The sequence below is a fragment of the Alternaria burnsii genome (assembly GCF_013036055.1).
Source record: "Alternaria burnsii strain CBS107.38 chromosome Unknown 746, whole genome shotgun sequence".
Taxonomy (NCBI): domain Eukaryota; kingdom Fungi; phylum Ascomycota; class Dothideomycetes; order Pleosporales; family Pleosporaceae; genus Alternaria; species Alternaria burnsii.
The window spans coordinates 1,848,613-1,872,978 of NW_024066109.1; the positions used below are offsets into that span (position 1 = coordinate 1,848,613).

Genomic DNA, 24,366 nt, shown 5'->3' on the forward strand with positions numbered 1-24,366 from the left:
CATCTGTCTACTGTCGGTCCAGCTCAGGGTAATGCCTGAAGATACCCATGCTGAACTCCTTACGTCTCTCGCTAGCTAGGTACTCTTTGATTCCCTTGGTCTCCTTGACACTGTCATAGAAGGTTCCAAACAAGAGTGGGTAGTCCTTCTTCCTTGCCTCCATTTCTTTGGGAAAGGCAAACTCCAATCCGCTCAGCACATGCCAGACTGTAGGGTCGGCATAGCTGAGACTATCCCCAACCAGGAACTTGCCCTGTCCCTGCGCCTCATTGCCCTTGAGCACGCGCTCAAAGTACTTCAGGAACTTGGGAATGCGATTCTCGCGGAAGTCGGTAGCCTTCTTGAGCGATTCCTCCTTCTGGTCCTCGTAGTATAAGCCCACCGAAACGGGGTGGTGCGTGTCGTGGGCTTCGTTGTTGAGGTCCAGCGCCGTCAGAGTATGTGACAGGATCCACGACTTCTCTGCTTCGTCTGCCCCACTGAGACCAAGCTTGTCGCCAAGGTAAGAGAGGATCGATGGCGTCTGGTAGAGGACCAGCGCAGCACCGTTCTTGCCTTCGCCGGGAACGCGCAGAGCAGGTGGTGCAAAGACGGGAGGGTTGCCATCGGAGCCTGTGGAGGACTGGTCGGTGAGGGTGCCGATGATTTTCATGCCTACCAAGTTGTTAGCTAGGGCAGTACAGAGTGGGATGTGGCTTTATGCTGCATACCGTCCTCAGACTCATTGCAAACGTCTTTGTAGGAGACGCCTGCTGCTTCGAACGCTAGGCGAATGAACTCTCCACGTCCTGGAATGCCAGGCCAGTACAACAGCTCGTAAGGAGGCTGGGTGCGTGCTTTCTTGTTCGCAGACATGGTGGTGGTATGATATCGAATCGCAATTGAGCCTTGGCTGTAGTGTTTAGGTAGCTTGTGGAAGCTGTAGAGGGTGCGGAGAAGTCTAGAGGAAATGCGAACCATGCAGCTACAATTGCTGCCCTAGGGAACGGTTATAAGTAGGGCGAGAGTACCCCATGTCAGCTTTACGTGCCATTGCAGCTGGAGGCACTCGTGCAGATTGTTTGGCGTCATTGTGGGGTTAAGGTTGGTTCAAAGGTACCGTTCATGCTGACATCAGACGCGGATCAGACGCGGAATTGCACCGAGACGAGCGATGAGTCCGAGCAATGCGAAGATACGCGTCGGTTTACCTTCAGCTACGCGTTATCCACGCCCTCCAGCCCTTTGGTTCTACTTCCAATATAACACTATCAGTAAACACAATTCATACTGTGTATGCAACAAACACTCTTAAAGCTTTGGTCATTTGCTGTCAAAACCCATCGTCATCTCCGCTATTCGCTGATCCAGCGTTACCTAATCCTCTGAGGCACACCCGCAGTCACTCTGTAAGCTCTAGAACATTCTTCCCTCTACGTGCCATCGGGCTGTGTGCTGTCAATAATGTTTTGTGTCACACAAAAGGGCAGACGGCGATACGCTCGCCTGTGCCTCCCATGGCCCACCGTTGCAGCTCATGCATGAAAAGAGCTGCGCCCTGTTGAGAGAAACAACACATTTACTACAAATCCACCAACGGCATGTCTATTAAAACTGCTCAAGAATCTCGACGCTTTACGACATCCTTTCTCATGCAAGTACCAACCTGATTTCCTTGCAACAAAGCACAGTGAACCTGGGTGTTTGATTCTACACAAGGTGGATGTGATCGCCCCGCTCTGCACTCTTTCAGTCTAGGCTTCCCGCTCGGACCCTCTTCCACTCTGTACGCATTATCTCGAGTGCTGCCTTCAGCTCACCTTACCCGCACTGAACCACGGCCGAACACTTTTTATTGACGATACCAGGCTCTCCGTCATCATGTCTAATTCCAACGACTACGAGCGGTTCGTCCATCAGATGCAAACCTTCCGCGCATCTGATGAGGCCAGAGAGCATTTCGTTAGCGTACGTGTCGCGAAGTCGCGTGTTCGACCGTGCGATAAATGTTGACAGAGGAATAGGAAATTCTAGCAAAGTATCAAGCCTTGTCCGAAGAACACGGCAATTTGAAGAATGATTATTTGAGTGAAAGAGATATCAGGCGAAACTACCAGAGAACCGTTGAAGAGAAACAGGGCTTGGTGGGGGATTACGAACGTCAGCTTGTGTGTTACTCGCTGGAAACTCAGCCTTGCAGGTTTGTGTGCTGATTGAGGCTGCAGGAAGCGAGTTCGTTCGTATTGGCACTTATTGATGGTGATGGAGCTATCGTAAGTATTTCCAGGCTTCTGAGTCTAATCTTCCGTCTATCCTGGCAACAGTTTGTCGATGTGGGCCCGTGCATGGTCGATAACGTTCACATGATATCGCGGCACAGTCAACCCACCCATGATTCTAGTTGTTGACTATTCATCTGCAGTTTCAAGATGCGTTACTTCAAGCCGCTGGTGGCGACGGTGGGTCGGAAGCTGCATCACGATTGTACCATGCAATGCGCGACCATGTTGCTTCGCTCTACAACAATTCCGGTAACTGGCCGATTATGGTCCAAGTCTATCTAAGTCTCGATAAGCTCTCACAAAAGTTGGCATCGGTTGGCCTTCTTCGAAGTCCACAGGAATTGCGAGCCTTTGCACAGCGCTTCAGCGTCAATCAACCCTTATTTAGTGTTATCGACGTCGGTCACGGAAAGGAGAGGGCCGACCACAAGATTAAGGGTACTACATTTCTCCCGATTATAGTGACTAGCGTTGACATGTTGTCTGCAGAAATGCTTCGCACCTTTAGCGACAATCCTACCTGCCGTCACATCATCTTTGGTGGCTGCCATGACGCAGGATATCTCCTAAACCTCGAACACTTCAAACACAATGCCGCCAAAGCCGGCCGGATCACACTCCTGGAGACTACACCAGCTTACCGTGGATTCACGGATTTAGTCAACTTCAAACGCACTCGTTTCGACGACGTCTTCAGGAATGAGCCCCTGCCCGATTATACGCCTCCTACCAACGGCTTCGGTCAGTTGGCCGTGCAGTCGCCGGTGCAGCCTGTAGTACAGCCGCAGCCCCTCTCTCGTTCCGTCACGAACGACAACAATACGTCGCCCACGTTAATCTCGAGGGCCCCAGTGGTGTCTCCCTCGCCTAGCGTCACTCCGGTGTCAGCCGCCACACCTAGTGAATCTAACGGCGACTCTTCGTGGGGTAAGTAACATAGCACAATCATATCAAATACGAGACGACGCACGGCTGACTCAAATACTCTAGCCACTGTGGGCAAATCTGGTGCTCCTGAAAACGGCAACATTTCCGTCGTACCGACTACAACTGCTACTAAGAAAAATACTAAGAAGAAGTATGCTTATTACAACAAAGGTGGACAACGGCTTGACGAACCACTGCCACCAAAAGATCCTTCCGCTGTAGCTTCGCTTGAAGCACGCATGAAAAAAGTAGGCAAGAAGATGTGTAATCACTGGCACCTTGGCGGTCACTGCGAAAATGGAAAGTTCTGTCACTTCCAGCATGAGCCGAAGCTTACAACGGCTGAACTGAACGCTTTGCGCTACAAAACACGCAGTTTGGCTTGTAAGAACCGCTACTGTGAAAACATTGAATGCTGTAAGTACATAGTGATCAAGAGGATTTCAGAGCCCATCATCATTACGGCCACCTTGGTATACATTCACAATGCCGCTAACATTTCGACTTCAGATCTCGGCCATCAATGCGCCCTCGAGCGCGATCAAGGCTATTGCTCATTTCCTGACAACTGTAAGCATCATCGTCGTGACAAGCATCTAAGCTTTACTAATTCCCTAGGCCACCTTCGGGCTACGCATGGTATGGACAGGATTAAGTATGTCAGATACGATAAAGATGGTAATGAGGATTATGCTCCTTAGTCAGAGTCGTCTGGCTGTGGATAAGGGATGTGATGTTGGATCATTTTAAGGTTATGCTCACATGGAGAAGACGGTTTTGTTGTTTAGGATACTAAATTGTCAATTATATGTCTCTACGACGCTACAATTGTTAAGCTTTGGGCTTTTCTTCAATTGTGTTTCGGTTAGAGTTCAATATACTTTGTTCGATGTCGAAGTTTGAGATGTATTCTTTTAGTGCACTGGAGTGTTGCAAGGCTCTCGTGGGCGATCGACCGACCAACCGATTTCGGCCGTGGCATGGGCGACTAGTTTACTAGACCCTCTATCTTCCCCACACTCCACACGAAGAGTGCCCGAAATACATGCGAATCCCGGTGATGAGGCTAATATTGTTGCGGGACGAGAGGAAATACTGGGTATTGCTCTGCTGCGGCTACATTCGAGCCGCGGCAGCTAAAATCGGCAGTATGTTCAAGAGCACTTTTAACGTAATTTCTCCACAAACACGCGGGAGTAGGACCGACTAGGTATTGAGTATTGTGCATCTTGCCTCTGACTGCGAGATTCTCTCTTCTTTGACTATATATCGACTCTGCATAAGTGTTTCCCAACATGCCGTTCTTGGACACGCAGCCAAAAATCCTCATCGCAGGAGCCGGTATCGGTGGATTGACCACTGCGCTAGCGCTCCATGCCGCCGGCTTCAGCGAAATTCAAATCTTCGAGACAGCGTCGACGCTCACAACGCTCGGTGTTGGCATCAATGTGCAACCGTCCGCAGTTTTGATTCTGCGGAACCTAGGTTTGCTGGAAGCACTGGAGAAGACGGGCATCAAGACAAAAGAGCTAAACTTCTACAATCGTCATGGCGATTCCATTCTCAGCGAGCCTAGAGGCATGGATGCAGGATACGAAGTGCCTCAATTCTCGATCCATCGCGGAGAGTTTCAGATGTTGCTTCTGAGCGCCGTAAAGGAGCGCCTTGGCAATGACGTTCTACACCTAAACCACGCCTTGGCTGGATTCGATCAGAACGATGAGAGCATCACAGCACGGTTCTCGCACAGGAGGGACGGTGCGCCAGTGGATGAGTCAAGCATAACAGGTGATATCCTTATCGCTGCTGATGGAATCAACTCCACGGCCAGGAGACTTCTCTACCCGGGCGAAGGACCGCCACGCTTCTCAGGACGCATGCTTTGGCGCGGATGCATTGAGCGCGAACAGTACTTGACAGGCGCAAGCATGGTATGGGCAGGCCACGCCGACCAGAAATTTATCGCATACCCCATCAGCCAAAGATCAGCTGACAAAGGCAAAAGCCTCGTAAACTGGATCGCAGAGTTGCGCATACGTGACAAAGATGACGTGGACCTGACACCGCCAAAGACAGACTGGACTAAGGCTGTCAAGAAAGACGTTTTCGCAGGTCCGTTTGAGACATGGAGATGCGGAGGTTTGGAGATGAAGGACTTGATCAACAGCACAGAGAAGGTCTTCGAGTTTCCCATGTCTGATCGCGACCCTGTAGAAGCCTGGTCGTTCGGTCGTCTTACGCTCATGGGCGATGCAGCGCACGCTATGTACCCCATCGGTTCCAACGGCGCATCTCAAGCCATCATCGACGCTGAGACACTTGCCAAGCACCTCTCCAACAACTCCTCAGATATTGCCGGTGCGCTGAAAGCATACGAGTTGGAGAGGTTGCCGCCTACCGCAAAGATCGTCATGGCAAATCGAGCGAACGGTCCTGATCACGTCTTGCAACTTGCGGAGGAAAGGGCGCCGGATGGCTTCAAGAATGTGTACGATGTCATTCCAAAGGACGAGTTGGAGGAGATTGGAAGGGTGTACAAGAAGGTTGCTGGATTCGAGATGGAGAGCGTTAATGAAAAGGCGAGGGAGACGAAAGGAATGGAAAAGGAAAAGAACCTGAAGAGCCCAGCCGATTGGATATAGCAATGTCTTAACAGCCGTTTGTGTGAATAGCAGTAGTGATGTTTTATTTTTTGACCTCAGTAAAGTGTCTACGTTGTGCTCATATGACCAGGAATTGCTCTTGATGGAATTGTGTTAGTTGGGTCAGCAACGACGCTATCGCTAAGTTAGTGTGGAAAGCAGTCGCGGCTGAACAAACTCGTGGACACGCGACGTGACGCGTTCATACCAACCTCCTCCCTTTGCGGACTCCAACAACAGTGCTCATCATTACTTCATTATCATTGCTTGCTAAATCTAGAATTCTATTGAGAGAAAATTTCCTGTTAGGGGACCGCGCCATCGCGGCACTACCAAGGCACCAAGAACTCTTGTTCCAGGCAGTGCATGCGACACCGCTCTCAGTGATGCCGTCGTCCAAGAGCCAACCCTACCATAATCATGCGCATCACCTTCTCGGCGCCATCCTTGACCAATGCCTCTGTCTGGCCGATCGCTTGCTCCAGGGTCACTGGCTCTCGGAGGATACTTGTGAAGGCTTTGATGCCAGCACCATAGCAGCCATCTGCGCCTTCTCCGATGGTGCCGGCTAGTGCAACGACTTGCGCACCGTTCTTCTTTGCGCGCCGAGCAATTTCAGTCGTCATCTGTCGTCGTCAGCAAAGTGCAAAGGGAGCGACAATAAAGGATTGACTGACCTTTCCGTTCGGTGACTGAAAATCTAGAGAGCCCTCTGCGGTAATGACAAAATCCCATTGGTTTTCGAAAACCTGATCGAATTCAAAGTACTCGTTGATGGCTTCAGCGCGGGCGCGCAGTGTGGTGCCGAACAACATCAAACCGGTTCCAAGACCACCGCTGGCACCGCTGCCTGGGATCTGAGAGATGTCCTCTCCAAGTGTCGACTGAGCAACTTGGGCCAGCCGCTCAAGGGATGCTGCAAGCATATCGACCTGCTCAGCCGTGGCCCCCTTTTGCGGGCCGTACACTCGCGCGACGCCTTTGGGGCCACATAGTACGTTCTTGACGTTGCATACGGCCTCTATCTGGACTTTCTCAACTGGTATGGGGTCAAAACAGGTATGTAAATTGGGCTAGGCGACTTACCAGCACTCTCTCGCAACCGGGGGTGTACACCGTCCCAGCAGATGCTGGCTAAGCGTACCAACGACCGACCACCAGCAGCCTTGGGCAGCTCCTCGCCATCTGCATCAAGTAATCGGACACCAAGAGCCTGGAGCATCCCCGCCCCTCCATCTGAGGTCCCAGAATCTCCACAACCGATGACGATCTTTGTGGACCCTGCGTCAAGCGCCTCCCTAATCAACTCTCCGACCCCGTAAGTCGTGGTTGTTGTTGGGTCGCGCTCGTCTTTTGGCACTAAACGAAGGCCTGCAGCTGCTGCCATGTCCAACACAGCCGTCTTCTTGTCCTTGCCAATAAAACCAAGGTGCGATTGGACCAACGATCCGGTAGGGCCCGTGACTGGCACCTCGATAATCGATCCGCCATGAGCCGCTACTAGAGCTCGAGCGAAGCCCTCTCCGCCATCGTGCAGAGGAAGCTTGCGCAGAACAACGGAATTGCCGTCCAGTACCTTCCGGATTCCTGCTTCGATCGCATCGGCCACGTGCTCTGGGCCTAGACTCTCCTTGAACCCTGATGGTGCGACCAGAATCCTGAGTGGGTGCCCGCCCAGAATCTCTGACGCTGGTGTCGACAGCACAGCCGATGCCGGGTTCACGAGGTCGTCTACTTGCTGTTGCGGTAGGTTGAGAGTTTTCAGCGAAAGTAATCGCGGGAGTTGAGGCGTAAGTGTTGGCGACGCTTTCGGTGCACCGTGTACACCGAGCTCCATGCTTGTTGGTACGCTGGCGAGCATGCTTGCTGGTCGGAGAAAATAAAGGTGGGCAGTATGCTCACGGCTGTCGCTAATAGAGTAGGGACGTCGGTCGATTGATAATGAATTCGAAAAGCGAAAGTGAAAATGTGGTAAGGTAGAGCGAATGTCAACCGGGTATGCGTGATTGGATACCGTTTTTCTCTGGACATACGACATACTTATATCTTCGACCCAGACTCTGCTCGTCTGGAGTTGCACACTTTCACGATGAACAGCACACGACATAGCCCGTAGAGCTATTTCCGGTGCACCACTTGGAAGTGCCACCTAAGGTGTCGCTTCCAGCCTCAGGACCATGGCAACAACGTCATTCAAGATGCAAGTATCTACACCTTTACGAAACATCAAGTCCGCATTTCTAAGCTCCTAGTCTCGCAGCATAGCCGGGTATTACGACTACAACAGCACAGCCCTACTAGTATGCGTACTACCATGTGTATAGCTCTAGTTTGTGGTTGGCTTTTCTTGAAGACTCAATCAGCGATAGTTCCGCAGAGCCAAAGTTCTTGACTTTCCTTGAGGGCCTCGGTTCGGGCCAATCGCGGCGATTGCGCGTGTCTTCACCAAGCGGTTTAGCGAAAAACCAAGTTGTACCTTCTTGGCAGAAAATCCCGAGCTCAGCCAACTAGCTGACGTCTACAAAGAAGGCTGTTATCGATGATCAATCTCCACCACAAGAAAGCTTGCGATCTGGTGGCAGTACCCGCTACATTGCTATTGGTCACGATAGATCTAAGACGCAGTGGCTACCATGTGCTCACGCGACATTTTTCTATTCTTGAACACAACGTCGGCATATGTCTCACCGCAGCCTTGTTGACCTGTGACTCGGCATCTCAAGTCTATGTTTCTTGGAGCGTGGCATTCGCGCTACACGTTTGATACTGTACCTTGAGGTCATTAGGTCGTATAGTGCTTTTCGCATCCCGAACAGCCTCCGCTTGGTGAGCGCCTCTTTGGCACTGCCTCGATTTGTGGTAGTTGGCAAAGAGGTTTTGAAATTATATGCAGGCGATCTGCGCCTGTAACACGAAAAGGTATCATCAAGCTCCGTTCGCTATTATCACGTTTCATTCGTTCTGTTTCGGCACTCGTTACTCACCATGAATTTTAAAGACAGATTGCTTGGCAGACCCTCGGTAGACGACAGGAGCGCACGGGAGTCCTTGGAACTCCCAAAGTTCTCGTTCGAGGGTGATAATCATCCGCTCGTTAGCACCGAACGTCTGTTTCGACAGTGGCAGCAAGAAGAAAACTCGGGCTACGAAGCTGGCCAAGAAATCATGGAGGAGGGCCTTCCGAAAGGCGACGAGATCATTGTAGGTGTTTCAGATCTCTTATGGTACTGCCACTAACATGACGTGTGGATTACCTGGGACGGCCCGAACGACCCTCGCAACCCACTCAACTGGAGCAACAAACGCAAATGGATAGCTACAATACTCGTATCGCTCTTTACATTCATCTCACCTTTCTCGTCGACTATGGTAACACCTGCGTTACCGGATATAGGAGATGACTTTGATATACCGGAAGGATTCATGCGCCAGCTGGTCATGACCATCTTCCTCCTTGGCTACGCTCAAGGACCTTTCGTCTTGGCACCCCTAAGCGAGATTTTAGGACGCGTTACCGTATTGCAGTATGCCAATCTTGTGTATCTGCTTTTCAACACATGTTGTGGGTTTGCGCGGACTAAGGAGCAGATGCTTGCTTTTCGGTTCTTGAGTGGTCTCGGCGGAGCGGCGCCGCAAGCTGTATGTCTAATCCCTGTTCACTTTCCAAGAATTCGTTCGGAGACAAACAGGGCAAGACTGATATTACTGTAGTTGTGCAACGGTGTTCTCGCTGATACCTGGTCGAAAGAAGAACGCGGAAAAGGCCAAGCCATCTATGGTATCCTGACATGGCTGGCACCCTGCGTAGCTCCCATATGCGGTGCCTACATATCTGAGGGTGTAAGCTGGCGCTGGATCTTCTGGGCCACCTCTATCTTCACTGTCTTTGTTCAGGTCACCGCGTTCTTCTTCCTCTCCGAGACCTTCGCCCCGGCCATCCTCGCTAAGAAAGCGAAAGCGATTAGAAAGGCGATGAAAGGCATAAGGAACGATGTAGTCGTGCGGACAGAGTTTGAGACAGGTGATCGCATGAGCAAGATTTTGAGAAAGAGGCTCATCCTGCCCTTCATCATGATGTTCACACATCCTGCCACCCAGGCACCCTCGATCTATCGCGCATTCTTGTACGGCGTCATGTACCTGATGCTTTCGACCTTTCCGATGGTCTTTGAGGACGTTTATGGTATGGACACTGGGCATGCATCGCTCAACTACCTGTCGCTTTGCTTAGGCTTCATGATTGGGTTGCAGATTTCGCATCCGCTCATGGATGGGGTACGTTTCTCTTCTCCAACTTCACTGATGATGAAGATGCGACGCTAACATCGAAGTAGCTGTACGCACGTATGAAGACGTACTACAACCTTACGGAAGGCCTACCCGAGTTCCGCGTGCCACCTATGCTTATAGCGGGCGTTGTTTGTCCTATCGGTCTCTTTATCTACGGCTGGAGTGCCCAGCACGAAGTTCATTTCATCGTTCCCAACCTCGGCTCCGTCATCCTCGCCATCGGCCTGATCATCGGCTTTCAATGTTCGCAAGCTTATACCACTGACGCATACGAGGCACATTATGCAGCATCGGCAGCGAGTGTTGGAGCCTTCATGAGGACAATGTGTGGCTTTAGCTTTCCGCTTTTTGCGCCACAGATGTACGAGACATTGGGTTTGGGATGGGGAAACAGTCTATTAGCATTCTTGACGATGACATTGGGGATAGTGATGCCCATAGGGCTTTGGTTCTATGGAGCTAGACTCAGGAAGATGAGTTGGAGAGGTTTGCAGTAGACGTTGTCAACAATCATGCATTGTAAACAAAGTATGAGTACGCTAGAAGGCATTCGCGTAGCCTTGACCCAAGAACTCCAACCCAACAAGTATACCAGAAAGCCCTCGCGCCGCACCTAACCATGAAAACGATTTCCCAAACTACCCCAGGAGATACTCAGTTACTCCAGAGCTTCGAAGATGCTACGCACTGGATTTTGTCTGCTTGAGCATACTTGTCGGTCCGCTGCATATCGAGGAGCTCCTCAAGCTCAGCTGCATACGCCTCGTGTGATGCCTCGCGCCTCTTGTAGCTTTCAGCCGACTCTTTGAAGTACACTTCGACCTCGGAGCGTATGTCGTCGATTGCCAAACTCTGCTCGGCGATAGTCTTGATGAGCGACTTGTTCTCCTTCTTAGCCCTCAGAGCTTCGAGAGCGGCTTCGTTGTACTTCTTCTGCCATTTTGTCTTCTCCTCGATCGCTTCCTTCTTGAGCATTTCGAGGACGCGGATCTTTAAGAGTGCCTGCTCCAAGGCGGCAGCGTTGGCGACCATCTCAGGGAACTCGGCGGTGGCCTTGAGGTTGCTCTGGCTGTCTTGTAGTTTGGTGACGTCCTTGTTGAGCTTGGTGGTGGAGGCATCGATCTTGGGGATTTTCTTCTCGACCTTGGTGATAGAGGTGGATGCGGCCTTGAGAGAAGTGTTGGATAACGCGAGGAGGGTGGCAGACCTGACCTTGAGGACCTCAAGGTCGGTGACAGTCATAGTGGTAGACATTTCTGATGTATGTGTGTTTTGAGGCTGATGTGTGCGAGGCGTTGTGGTATTCAACAAGGACAAGCGAAACGTATGCTCAAAACGGTGTGCGTTGGTGAGTACCGAAGTTTTCTAGCGCGCGTGTGGTAATGTGTGAGACGTTTGTGGTATTTGATAAGTACTGAAGTGGTTTGAAGTACTGGAAAGTCTTGTTGCTGCGCAGTGTGTGTGTTAGAAAGTTCTGGTAGAAGTTCTTCAAGACTTTGAATTGTGAGAGAAGAGTAATGAAGATATTGGAAGGAAAGGAGGATGGGGACAGTATTTATCGTAAAACTGGACTGCTGAGGCTAGCAGTTCCCACGGTACAATAGGAAGATCCTGCTGTTGTCGAGGTGAGAGTGAACGCTGGAGATGTGGAACTGGCTGGCCACTCAGGTGAGCCGTAAATGCGGAACCAGAGTCTTCACCTACAAACAATAAGCGATAGTGGCTCCATGAATAGCTATGGGTGGACGTACCGCAATAGATTATTCTCATTCTGTAGATGTATCCTTGGATCGAGCGAAGGCGGTCCTGCCCGCTGACCAACGCGAAGGTTTGTGTAGTGAGGATTTCGCTGACTTTCCGGTCTGCGCGGAGCGATGATGTAGTGAGACGGTTTTCGACAGCACGAGGTCACGAGGCCACTACAAATGACATCGGATGCGAATCAGAGTTTTTGGTTTGGTTCGCATCTGCCTGATACTCGTTCCATGTTCCATGGAGTTTATTGTGGGGCAAACCTCTACCAGCGTTATGTCAGCCAAGTATAGCAATCGAGTTACACAGAAATAAGCAAGATATGTGTCACATGATATGAAAGCTGCAAAATTTCTCTGGCGCTGATTCAATTGCCCCCACTCGAGATAACCCTACCCGCTGCTACCTTTACTCTATTGTCTCATCCGTATTCATCTCCTCCTCCACCACCTTTTCATCGTACTTCCGCAACCTCTCCACTTCTTCCTTCAGTCTTCCTACCTCAGCTTCCAAGTCCTCGGTGAACTTTACGCATTTCTCCATCGCGGTCGAGATGTGGCTATCATTTCCCATGAAAAGGCCAGCTCTTGCCTCGGCATAGCTCACCTCGCCTTCTTTGTATGCCTTGTTCCCTTGAAGGCCCTCGAATCTTCTGTGAAAGATGTTATACAGTCTGTGCCAATGCCGGATGCGGCTATTGGCGGAACTGATTTCTGATTCTTTCTTTTGAATCTCTTGATTCTTCCTTAGGAGAAGATTCTTCCAACCCTCTTTTCCATTTTCCAAGAGATCAGTGTTCTCCATCTGATAGAATTCAACTCTCTCTTGCAGCTTCTTGATTGTTGATGATTCTTGAGAATTCTTCAGATCATCAATCTCCTGTTGTCTTTCACGTCGCACCTCATCGATTGCCTTTGCCTCCCTCTCCCTCGACAATCTAACGTCGTCCTTTCGCCCGTGTTTTTCTTTCTCAGTCTCGCGTTGCGCATGATCAACATCATTCTTGAGATCGTTTACATCAATAAGATACTTATCCTTCTCCGCCTGAAGCTCATTTTTCAATGCTCGGATAACCTCACTTTGGTTATTGTTCTCTGCCTTCAGTACCAATAGCCGCTGCTCGAGGTCGTGAATGGTTTGATTACCGGTGGCTGCGTCAGTTCGAAGCTTCTGGATCTGCCGGTCACGACTGTTGATCTCGTGGATTCCTTGTTGGCGGAGTTGACCACATTGCTCCTGGAGATCAATATTGCTCTTCTTCAGCTTGCCCATATCCTGGTTTCTCTGCGCAGTTTCGTTATTGTTTCTCGCTGCCTTGAGCTCTTGTAGCTCACCCCAAACAGCCTCGCCCTTGGACATGGCTTCCTCAAGTTGCTTCTTGACACCCGTGGTCTCTTCGACGGCGGCATCGCGCTGCTGGGTGAGAGTTGCGACCTGGCTAAACAAAACTTGCTCTTGTGCACACTTGGCTTGCAACTGTTCTCTTGACTTCGAAATCTGAATTGAGAGCTCATCTTCCCTTACTTCCTTGGTCTGTATGTCCTTGCTCAATGAAGCAATTTGGGTGCGCAAGTCCGTCTCGACGAAGACCATAGCTTCGTTAGCTTCCTGCAGATCCACTATCTGTTTCTCGAGCTGCGTCTTTGAAATTTCATGGGCTTTTGAACTGCTCTCTGGAATAGTGGATTCATGTTGGAGCTCGTCCGTAGTAGGACCAGTAACAGTTGATGATTGAGAACCGTGCATCTCTGCTACCTCGAGGGCTCTCTCAAGTTCAACAATTTGTCGACGCAGTAGGTTCTTTTCATTCTCGCAATGCTCCTTTTCGTTTGCGATTTGATTCTCTAATTTCTCCAGTTCCTCCACTTTCTCCTTGTACTGCTTTGCAAGTATCATGAAGTTCCGCTGCAGATCCCTGCACTCTTGATCTTTCTCGTCCAGGCTTCGTCGAAGGTAATCCTCGTTTTCCGTGAACGTGTTCTGCTTGGAGTTCGCACCATTGAAACGCTGTCTAGGTGCTTCGATAATCGGGCGGGCAGGCGGCTGTGACTGATGGGTTTTGTGAGATGAAGTTAGCGAACGCTTCGCTTTGTGCAACTGAGCGTTTAGGTCAGCGATCTTATTTTTCTGGATGTTGATCTCTTCGGCCCTCTCCTTCAAGCGGAACTCTAGAGCGGTGACTTTGCTGGCATGTTTGTCTTTCAAAACAGACATTTCTGCACTCCGTCCTATGAGCAGACTAGTTCGTTCTTTGTTCCAGCGACGTTGATCTGCAACACCTTTGTCCCTTGTCTCTTCTTCGACTCGTGTAATCTCTTTTTTGGCTTCGGCCAGAGCCTGTCTTAGATTCTCGACTTCTCCACGCAAAGGTCGTAGCTCATTGAGCTCGGCATCTTTCTCCTGGTGGAGTACGTGATTTGCCTTGATATCCTCGCCAAAGTTGCCTCCGCGAATCTCTTTACGCAAATTGTCGATCTCCCGTTGCTTATCGAAGAGCAACGAATCAAAGCTCCGACTGACGCATGGCACATAGTCGTTGCTCAACCGGGTTGTGATAGTTTCTTTGAGTTGATTGATCTCCACAATCTGATCACTGTTTTCCGTTTCTAGGCGACCCAGCCGCTGTTTCTCGGTGGCCAACACATTCATTCTGGCTTGCACTAGGTTAACAAGCATGTCTCTATCGAGCTCTCCGTCATCGGCTTCGTCACTCGGTATAGGGACGCCAAGTTTTTGGAGCATAATATCTCTTGCCTGGACCATCACAGCAGCCCTCTCCGCTTTCTCGCATCTTTTGATAAGATTGGCCTGATCGGTCTGATACTTGTCTTTTAGGTCCTCACGACTTCTTCTCACACTTTCAAGAGTCTCTTGCGACGCCTGCACATCTCCCAAAAGCTTGATCACCCTTGGATCCCAAATCCACATAATCATATTTGCGGTCAACGAGATGAGAAGTGGAAGGTACGGGATAAGTGCGAAGAGTCCCCAAGGAACCCACGAGGAAATTTTGGGCGTTGTCGTCGGCAGGGTTACGACGTTTCGAGGGGGCACCCGACTCTGTGTCGTAACTTCGGGAGTATAAAGCATAGTTGTGCAAGGCATCGCTCGGTCGACCGAGAGATGTGTCCATTTCGTGATATAGTATCGGTCGTAGTACGTTGAGACTGACGTTATCTGTGCTGTGACCGTATCGTAGATCGTCTTCGGAACTGTGGCTGTAGTGGTGGCTGTGTGTGTTGCAGTCCGCGTCTGCACGATAGTCTGGTAGACTTTGTCGGTCAATGTGGTAGGCTTCGGAAATATAGTGGCAGTCCGAGTGACTGTCGTAGCAATTGCAGCGCCCGAAGGAAGTTGATACTGTTCTGGAGCTGAATTAGGATGTAGGACAGGCAGCCAGTACGGGCTGATAACAGGAAGCGCAGCGAAAAGAGTGGCGCCTAATGCAACGAACAGCTCGTTTTGCAACAAAAACTGGCCGACATCCGCCATTGTGCGATATTCCGTGTCGCCGGACCAGATACGTCAATGTCGATGGTGAGTTCGTACGCGCTGAAGCGTGAAGTCACTATAATGAGGTTGAAGGTAGCACCGTTGATCGTTGCGTGATTGTCAGGACAGTGTCATGAGAGCTGGACGGGTGTATAGCGTTTGCAGACGCCGTCGAACAAAGGTGGTGTTCTTCGCTCGTCCCACAAAGCGCATTCACCAACACAAGTGAATGCAGAAATACCGAGATTACAACAGTAGACACACACACCGAAACAACGCGCAACAGGACGATTAATGAATAATGCCTGAAAGAGAAAAGGCTTACTGAACGTAGTGACTGTGAAACTGACTCAACAATGTCTTTGATCTTCACTGGCAACCTCATGGCTCCAAGAGACAGAGACGCAGCTTACAAACGCTGTAGTTGAAACCTGTACTGGATCAGTCGTCAGACTACGACGCAAGATTAGCAGAACCAGGTCAGAGTAACACATGGCTTTTCCGAGTTGGCAAGAACTTGTATAAAACCATTGACATCTTCCTCTTCTCGCGAAAAACATTCTCCCCTGTCACTGCGGATAAGACGTAGAACGAAAGATGCAGTACCGCGCCGGGGGCATCATATTGGAAAAAAGCCTGCGAAGGCATGCTCCTCAAAGAGTCCGCCGTGTACTTGGGTAGTAAACAGCGCGCATCAAGACTTGAGGATACGGAGAGCACAAGTATCGCGCCCTCTTCTAATGCTTCGCTTTAGTGCGTTGGAGTGGGGGTGAAAGTGGAAACGAGGAAGCTGCGATCGAACGCGTCAAGCAGCCGTCGGCGAGAAGTCCATCTCTCGGCGTCCCGCTTGGCCCTCATGGGTTAGCACGCATCTGCCACGCGACCGCAAGACTACCCTTGAGTATGCAACATCATCACCAAGGTCTTTTGTAACAACAACAGCACGCGACATGTCTTGCCTTGCCGCACGACCAGCAATGGACTTACCGCTGGTTTACGAGCCGTGGCAACATTTACGTAATTTGCGGCTCCACATGGAGTCTGATCATCAAACTTCCACCCAACCTCGACACCGCCTTAATAGCACTCTTTTGTGCCTCAACTTCCTGGCAGTGTAGCTCAATCGTTTCTCGAGATGCTTCTTCCACTGCAGGGTCCCGATCACCATACCTGACGCCATTTGTGCTGTCATCAGGCTTTGCTATCCAGTTCCCAGCCCAGGTCGCATATTGGTTTCCTAATCTGGGCATCTTAACCCGCCCACAAAAGATGCTCCACCACGGCACATGTGTCCGCTCCGAACAAAATTGTCAAGTCTCAGATATCACACCGGATGCACGGATCTCGGGGACCCTTAATCTGGGGTAGACGAGACCTTGTCGCCGTTTTACTCCACTTCCGTCTGGTGTATCCGCGCACACGCGACAGAATGGAATCAAGGAGACGTTGGTATCTTTGCGGCTGACAGCTTATCTTAAAGGTGACTTGTCCCCATCTCTGAAAGACCGCCTGCCTAAAGGAACGTCGGATCCGCTGTAGTGTATCCGCATACCCGAGCATTGGGATCTGCTAAGACATAGGCACAAGACTACGGCTAATTCCGCCGCCTGTATTACTACCTGTCATTGTACTCTTTCTCTTTGCTTTCCATGTTACTAGAAAACACATATTTTAATATGACGCCAACAGCATCAGCCACCGCCGCCGTGCCCACCCTGACACAAAGTGGAGCACGAGTTGCTCTACAAGCCGCGGAGCAGCATGCACTTGAGAACGGTGTACCCATGTAAGTTCCCCTCCAAATTTACGGATGTGGCTCCATCGAACCGATCGTGCTAACAACAAAATAGGAGCATTGCTGTAGTCGACGCACACACGCATCTCTTAGCCTTCACACGCATGGACTCGGCGAAGATAACGTCCATCAACACCGCCATGGATATGGCCTTCACTGCCGCCGGCAATCGTATACCCACCTCCGCATACCAAGAGACACCCTGGCCAGGCAGCGCAACCTCTGGCATCGGCAGCATGATCATGGGACGCTTCACCACGCTCGGGGGTGGTGTACCTATTCTGTCAGCAGCGGGCGACATACTAGGCGCCATAGGTTGCTCAACAGGCACCAGCATGCAGGACGAGGCAGCGGCGAAGGCTGGCAGGGACGCTGTCTTGGACGTTATCAAGAAAGAGAAAGAGGCCGAGGAGACGAGACTACACGAAGAGAGGCAAGCAGTGCTGACATTGTGGAAAGAGAAAGAAGAGGAAGTGGGAAACTTGAGAGAAGAGCTCGAAGGAATGGATAGAAGTAGCAAGAGAATGAGGCTCGATGGTGGAAGGAGTGGGAGTGTTAGTGTTTCCGGCAGTCTAATAGGACGGAGGGCGAGTACGCAAGCAGGACTAGCACCGGATACACCGCCGGAAGAAGGCGAACTACTTCCGAGCTTTGTTGGGGAGGTGTCTGTGGGACGTTATTGAGCGATTGATCTTTCTCTTCTGCATTAGCGTTCTGGTTATCAACCTCATGAACCAAGCATGGCGTTCATTGGTAGGGCTTTCGGCGAACAAAAGGCGTTTTTATGATGGAGGCTATCTGTGTTTGTAACGATGAACGAATATTATCCAGTCTGCTCAATGGTGATCACGTCTAAAAGGTGTATAGACCCTTGGGGATATATGAAGTGGAATGTGTGCGCTTTATGACGCAAGCTCCGCGCCTGTCGCCCTTGGGAGAGGGTCACCTAGGGTGGACCCATCGCTTCCAAGAGCCCAGGGAGTGAGGAAACCAACACGCGGTCAGCATTATCAGTGCTAAGGTGGGGCGAATATCACACAAAGGTGGCTACTTGCTCTCATCCTTGGGAAACGTATAAGAGACTGTTGCGTAGGGGTAGGGGCTTCCAACGTTTGTCGTGTAGATGCAGGGCTTACCTAGGTAGCTTTGATAATTACTCATATTCATATGTTCCTTCATCTTTCACGCCCAGCACATTCAATACTAGCACTTGTATTCGGTATCAATAAAGATAATCGATGCCAATACCTTCTTGTATCGCTGTCAGTTGGAAGATTGAAAAACAAGCATAGCAATCAATGTCGCAGTATCAACAAATACCTAAGTAATATCATGCACCATCGGACAGGGAAACGTGCCATCCACAAAGACTACGAGGCTACAGTGAGCCATATCCATCGTTTCCGAGCACCTTCGAGGATTTGTAACGAGCGGACAGTGAGGGAGTGACAGAATGTTACAGAGCATCCAACAAAGACTGTTGCTCGAAACCACGACGATGACTCAGCAGCATGCGTCACCCTTGATATCCAGTCACAACATGCCAAAGCATGCGATAGGGAAGACTCTTTTAAAAAGTCTATGGTAGGAGGATCATCGTCACCTCCGATGAGCAATGGCTAGGAGGCGAGATACCTACGCGCTGTTTGTAGAAAGGACTACATGCGTCTTGAGGAACTCAAACAAAGGTGCAATGCGATGCACACGTAATATTGAGTCGCATGTCACGGGTATCTTACACACGACTTATTGTATACATGTTTCGGTTCAGTCTTGGCACTAAGCTGAAGAGCCTGCAAGTTCCGCGCCACGGAGCATGCACAGCGACGACCAGCTGGCGGTAACAGTGGAAAGTCATGTGTCGTCTTTGATGTCATCGTTCGCGCTACAGTCAACCTTGGAGACTGACCGCATGCAACCCGTGTTGTCGCGTAAAATGCTGTTCAGGTAGATGCCCTTGCTTTGATGATCCCCAGCTGCAAGATCCCCCAAGGAACTCGATGGATGCGGCGGCCGATGTCTGCCGAATTACGAAATCTCTACACGAAATAAAGAAAACGGCAGAGATAGTCATTACAACCCATCTTCCATTTCGCCCTCGTCACCACACATTACGTACCCCATGTACCGCCGCCGGGAATCACTTTGATGTCTTTGGGAACAACGCCGCAGCCAGACACCCCATGAAATGAACCACCGGGAAGCCTCAAAAGTCCAGCCACCTCTAGAACTACCGGATCGCCAGCGCAAATCACCGAACACATCACCGAACCCAACAGACATGCCTTTCAAATCATAAAATGACGATGTGCAAGTGAAGACAAATTCGACCCCTGTCTGCAGTTTAACAACGCAGCGGGCCAGCGTCTAGCCTGAGAGAAGCCAAGCTGGGGGGAAGCCGACACCCGACCTGCCGTGGCGTGGCCCATGTCGCAAGTCTGACTGCTCGTGCGACACATCGAGCTGAACATGTTTGTTTCTTCGTCTCTCGATACGACATGATTTTCGGTACGCCAACCTACTTTCTTAGGAGCGAAGGAAACTCTATCGTGATGAATCGCGATAACCTTCTCACCGCCACAAGTCAATGGCGCTGGCGCGCAACACTCAATACGTAGCTGAAAGTGATTTGTTGGAAGGGGGCTATTGGAATTTAGGGCGGCTGCTCCGTGGTTGAGTGATGGAAGCGGCGCGGCAAGCCCAGGAACGCGCCCCCCTTGGCAGGTACAGAACACGAAGTGTGCCTGGTGCTTACGCTGTACGGGGTCATCTCCGCAGCCGCTCGGGTTCCTGCTTGCTCACGTCCGTGACCTTCCAACTTTGGACCCTGTGCCATCATTCAGCTCGTGTAAAGATACGAGAATTGCAAACATGGTGAAGATCGCTGGTAGCATTTTATTGTTAGTAGACGTGTTAAGGGTGATCGTCGCATGGGGCAAAAGTGATAGGGAATGGGTCGTCACACAAGACAAGCGAAGAAGCAAGGGATTCGGGGTCATGAATTCGTGGATCTGTAATTCGGCAACAGAGTAGAAAAAGTCGCTGATGCATCCCTAAAAATGAACAGGGGATAAAAAAAGAGGTTTAGTACCGTAAGATACAAATGAAGTGAATATGTTTCGAACCAGCGCGGAAGCAACGCGTCGCGAGTTTGATCTCCAAGCCGCCCTGTCATCTACAGTAGAAGAATTGAAACCCCTCAACACTCTCATAACATGTGCTGTAATTTGCTTATGCAAGATCGCAGCACCAGATACCCTCGTAGTTCTTGCATCCGATCTTGGAGTAGTTGTCGGAAGTGAGGATCTCAGCGTGGCCGGTCTGGCCCTCGTAGCTCCAGCCCTTGGACATGGTGCTGCAGACGCCGTCAAGACCGGGGAGAGTGGGGATCTCGCAGAGCCAGCCACCGACGAAGACGGAGAGGAAGGACTCCATGTCGGGCTTGCCGGGGGCGAGGACCTGGCCGTAGGTTCCAGGGTTGAGCTTGTGCTTCATGACACCGTTGCCCTCAACGACAACGTTCATGGCGTTGGACTCGAGCTTGGAGTCACACTCGAGAGGCTTCATGCCCATCTTGGCGCGCCACTCAGAGACAATGTCCATGTAGCCACCGGTGGTAGCAGTGGCAGAGGGAGCAGGGGCAGCCTCAGTGGTGGTTGGCTTGGGGGCCTCGCTGGAAGGAGCAGGAGGAGCAGCCTCGTAGCTAGTGGGCTTAGGGGCAGGGGTGTAGGCAGCCTCAGTGGTGGTGGGCTTGGGGGCCTCGCTGGTGGGCGCTGGGGGAGGAGGAGCTACGTAGACAGCAGAGCTGCTGGGCTTAGCTGGCGCGTAGACCATGGTGTTCTTGGCTGGGGCCTCGTAGACAGCGCTGACGGAGGTAGGCTTGGGGACTTCGTAGCCCTCGGTGACGTAGACAGTCTTGACGACAGTTGCGACGACATCGACAACGTGCTTGACGTGCTTGTGCTCGTGGCCGTATCCACCGTAGGATGGGGCGGCGAGCGCAGAGCCCGCGAGGGCGGCGACGGAGAGAGCGATGGTGGTGCGCATTTTGATAGATATTGGTTTGGATTTGGTGATTGAAGAGACTGGACTTGAGTTGACTGGTAAGGTTCGACTGTCGAATTGTTTTTTGTTTAGGGATGCGAAGTGAGCGTGTTAGTGCCGAAGGGCGGTAGAGAACGTGGTGTCAAAGATTGACGGTGTAGAGAGTGAATGACTGGATGTCGATACCTGGAAGTCGCAGACCTGGGGTAGAAGAGGAAGGCAGAGGGGATAAACTACATTTATACGAAGTAACGCTAAGTAGGAAACGGGCGTTGTGCAGCTGACATGGGCCAGGAAATTAAACGCGAGCGCCATTACACGTCCGCCCACGGCGCCCCGTCCTCCGCAGATTTACCTGTGCCTGGAGCTAGAGCCTCTGAAGCCAATTCTCGTCCCGACCAAGCCCTTGGTAGACCGCTCGGATCCTTTCATTTCGTTCCTTGCACATCGACCGTCACCGTAGGCCAGGGTTTTGGAGTCCGAGAGGCCTACACATATGCATTGGCTGGGGGGTGGGGAATGCGATGTCTACGTCTGCCGCTATCCTCCGTTCAAACTCTTTGTGCTTCAATCTCATCTCGCGCGGCAAACAATGTTCCTTTGTGCCTGGTTTGTTTGTCGACGTCGAGCACTCTGGCGCTTCGATGCGGATTTGGTTGGTACGGTCCAGACGTGACAAGTGTCAGGGGTAACCACAGACGATCATTGGGCTTGCGCAGGGGACAGGTCATCAAACGCCCACTTCGGAAAATTAAGCGGAGGGCTAACTTGAGAGCGGCAAAACATAGAGATATCTCAAAGTGCGCGCTTGTCCTATTGGCTGTTATCGTCGTTCGGACAGGGCACCGTTTCAGATGTTTTTCTTAGTCTGTGGGACATTTTGGGCAGACCCGGCCCTGGAGCAAACCTTTTGTGAACGTAGCTGCACAAACTTCAGCCCGCCGTAGTTTCAGCCCAGGTGCCGCACAGCACCTGCTTGATCCGTTCCTTCGTACCGCAGACGGCGATTTCGTCTTCGTGTCCGTGCGGTAATCATCGCTGTATGATTCAAGAGTCGAGACTCTGTAAGGCGGTTCGTACAAGTGGAGCCTTGGAAGGATTTCTCAACGGGAGAGCCTCATCGTGAAACGGCGAATCGAGGGATATTTGGAGATCCCGTTTGTGTCGCGCCAGCGCGATGAGTGAGGCAGAGGGGAAGCCTGCATTCTTCCCGCCATCGCGACATCCTTCCGCTGCTGCAGTCGATCGTGTAACGGTCAGAGTCAGCGCCTCGTGACACTCTCGCTCCACTTCACCTCTGGCGTCACCATCGATCTTCCGCGTGGATGCCGTGGATGCTCGCCACGTGTTAGCGCACTTGACAACGAGTGACCGAGATCTGTCGACGTGGATCCGACACCGCAAGGTACAGCGAGTCCGAAGACGGTGCCTGAGCCGCGCACCAGGTAATCACCAATGTGCCGAAATGTGATGAGATGGAAATTCAACGTCATCTCTCGACCTCAGGCATGCGACACCGCTGGGATGTCGTAAGATTAATCGTGGTAGTAATGAGGGGTCGTGGCAGGGAGTCCCAGTGCTGTTTAATCTTCGTCCCGCTGTGGCACCAGATCGTTTCTTTGAACCTCATCTCACTCAAGATGAAGCACCGAGTGCCTGCCGTGCCTCAGGCTTCCAGAAGAAGTGAAACGTGAGGGTTTGGTCTGGATGCGCTCGAGGTTTGTCATGTCGTGTCGAAATGTGCCCGGCGGCAAGTACATGTCTTGCGTGGCCACATAGCAATCTCGCGGAGTCGGCTCACTTCCTGTTTGCTGATTGCTACCGCAGACCCACACCATCTGCAGCGTCTGTTATACCCGACCCGCCCGCCATCAAGTTTTCATGACCAACGGCTGAAGTGCGGTAGGTCGTTTCTTTTCGGCTCTCAACCGCATGCTAGTTTGCGGAACTCTTCAACCACACCTCAAACTACCTCAGTAGTCTGCCGCGACGCCCTTCAACAACACTGCTGATAGGCTGAGATCTAGCGAGGTGTTCTCTCGCGCGTATGCACGATGCTGACGCATGCGTCGGTGATCATCGAACTCCTTCTTCGTACCTGAAACGTGGAGATAATGTTCCTATCGATTAGATAGCTGGCCGCGTGGCGCGAGCTTGTCGATTCGACTGAGCGGAAGCAGAGTCCGCGGCCGCAGTCTATCGGAACTTCCTCGTGGCTTCTGTCAACTGGGGCCGGCCGTTGGAGCAGGATTCTTTAGTTCGGTGCCGTTGTAACCGTCAGGTACCATCGCGCCGACTCTCACATGCAGCCCGTAGCCCCGATGGCAGACTGCATCAACCATGAAAAACCTGCAGTAGCTTAGAACAGGCACGTGAAAACTTCTTCCCACCATCTGTCTGGGCTGTCTTAGTGTTTGACAGCCACTGGTCGGCGGTTCGGTAGTTTGCAGGACAGTCACGACGTCATCTGACAGCTCCTTCACCTTGCTCATGCTTCTCTGCCAAGTGGGAAGTTGGCAAGAGGACCATATGACTGGTGAGGCAGAAGTATACGGCACAGATAACGAAGAAGAAAAGGCGATGAGTCTCCTTTGGATGAGTGATGATTTGGCACTGCAAGTCAGCCCTCGCCTCAGAAGCGTAGGCGATGCCCAATCCAGTTGGCGGCTCGGCAAGAACCATAAAGAATGTTCACTGCGTCCTTCACAGCCTGCCCGAGTGACGAATGACACTGAACCTGATGCGCCGTAGCATCGAGCTCGAAACACTGGGTGTTTATGTCGAAAATCGCAGGCGGCTTCACACGAACACCTCCGGATGGCCTCTACTTCCAAGGTTGGGTGTATCGCTTTCTGCTTCTTCCATGCAGGTAGTAACTCGATGACCGATCACTCAACCGTCATCGACCTACTTCACAATCCTACACTAACACCTAGGCACACTCTAGTCTATGTCACTACTAGCGGTCGGCTTCGAGGCCTTGCTGTCTAGTAATTAGCCGATGACCGATTGGTGCGCATATGTTGTACCTTGCAGTCACATCGACTATTCTAAGCTCTACCAAATCCGTCCATATGACTGCATGTTGGCGTAGATGCGAGATAACAGCAAAAGCCATTGATAGCAATTATGCGTGTAAGCAAAGCCACGATGCATTCTGACG

At 51.3% G+C, this 24,366-nt stretch overlaps 9 protein-coding genes across 9 annotated transcripts; 4 read left to right on the forward strand and 5 right to left on the reverse strand.

Annotated features, from left to right (window-relative positions):
- Positions 1-7: 7 nt before the first annotated feature.
- GT037_003183 (glutathione s-transferase) lies at positions 8-855 on the reverse strand (the record flags this gene model as incomplete). The annotated part of the gene is made up of 2 exons (XM_038928230.1): positions 8-654; positions 711-855. The coding sequence occupies 2 exons, from the start codon at positions 853-855 to the stop codon at positions 8-10; spliced, it is 792 nt and encodes a 263-aa protein (XP_038789508.1).
- A 1,005-nt stretch (positions 856-1,860) lies between these two features.
- GT037_003184 (uncharacterized protein) lies at positions 1,861-3,889 on the forward strand (the record flags this gene model as incomplete). Its single annotated transcript, XM_038928231.1, has 6 exons — positions 1,861-1,947; positions 2,004-2,147; positions 2,205-2,252; positions 2,402-3,188; positions 3,252-3,758; positions 3,807-3,889. The coding sequence occupies 6 exons, from the start codon at positions 1,861-1,863 to the stop codon at positions 3,887-3,889; spliced, it is 1,656 nt and encodes a 551-aa protein (XP_038789509.1).
- A 594-nt stretch (positions 3,890-4,483) lies between these two features.
- GT037_003185 (fad nad-binding domain-containing protein) lies at positions 4,484-5,830 on the forward strand (the record flags this gene model as incomplete). Its single annotated transcript, XM_038928232.1, has 1 exon — positions 4,484-5,830. One exon carries the CDS (start codon positions 4,484-4,486, stop codon positions 5,828-5,830), a length of 1,347 nt encoding a protein of 448 aa, XP_038789510.1.
- Positions 5,831-6,210: 380 nt separating this feature from the next.
- Positions 6,211-7,691, reverse strand: GT037_003186 (glycerate kinase; the record flags this gene model as incomplete). Its single annotated transcript, XM_038928233.1, has 3 exons — positions 6,211-6,456; positions 6,508-6,869; positions 6,917-7,691. 3 exons carry the CDS (start codon positions 7,689-7,691, stop codon positions 6,211-6,213), a joined length of 1,383 nt encoding a protein of 460 aa, XP_038789511.1.
- Positions 7,692-8,815: 1,124 nt separating this feature from the next.
- On the forward strand, positions 8,816-10,617 carry GT037_003187 (mfs multidrug transporter-like protein; the record flags this gene model as incomplete). Its single annotated transcript, XM_038928234.1, has 4 exons — positions 8,816-9,035; positions 9,147-9,469; positions 9,542-10,105; positions 10,165-10,617. 4 exons carry the CDS (start codon positions 8,816-8,818, stop codon positions 10,615-10,617), a joined length of 1,560 nt encoding a protein of 519 aa, XP_038789512.1.
- A 157-nt stretch (positions 10,618-10,774) lies between these two features.
- GT037_003188 (uncharacterized protein) lies at positions 10,775-11,374 on the reverse strand (the record flags this gene model as incomplete). The annotated part of the gene is made up of 1 exon (XM_038928235.1): positions 10,775-11,374. The coding sequence occupies one exon, from the start codon at positions 11,372-11,374 to the stop codon at positions 10,775-10,777; it is 600 nt and encodes a 199-aa protein (XP_038789513.1).
- Positions 11,375-12,280: 906 nt separating this feature from the next.
- GT037_003189 (uncharacterized protein) lies at positions 12,281-15,364 on the reverse strand (the record flags this gene model as incomplete). The annotated part of the gene is made up of 1 exon (XM_038928236.1): positions 12,281-15,364. One exon carries the CDS (start codon positions 15,362-15,364, stop codon positions 12,281-12,283), a length of 3,084 nt encoding a protein of 1,027 aa, XP_038789514.1.
- A 1,676-nt stretch (positions 15,365-17,040) lies between these two features.
- Positions 17,041-17,842, forward strand: GT037_003190 (uncharacterized protein; the record flags this gene model as incomplete). Its single annotated transcript, XM_038928237.1, has 2 exons — positions 17,041-17,150; positions 17,215-17,842. The coding sequence occupies 2 exons, from the start codon at positions 17,041-17,043 to the stop codon at positions 17,840-17,842; spliced, it is 738 nt and encodes a 245-aa protein (XP_038789515.1).
- Positions 17,843-20,390: 2,548 nt separating this feature from the next.
- GT037_003191 (uncharacterized protein) lies at positions 20,391-21,206 on the reverse strand (the record flags this gene model as incomplete). Its single annotated transcript, XM_038928238.1, has 1 exon — positions 20,391-21,206. The coding sequence occupies one exon, from the start codon at positions 21,204-21,206 to the stop codon at positions 20,391-20,393; it is 816 nt and encodes a 271-aa protein (XP_038789516.1).
- Between the last annotated feature and the right edge of the window lie 3,160 nt (positions 21,207-24,366).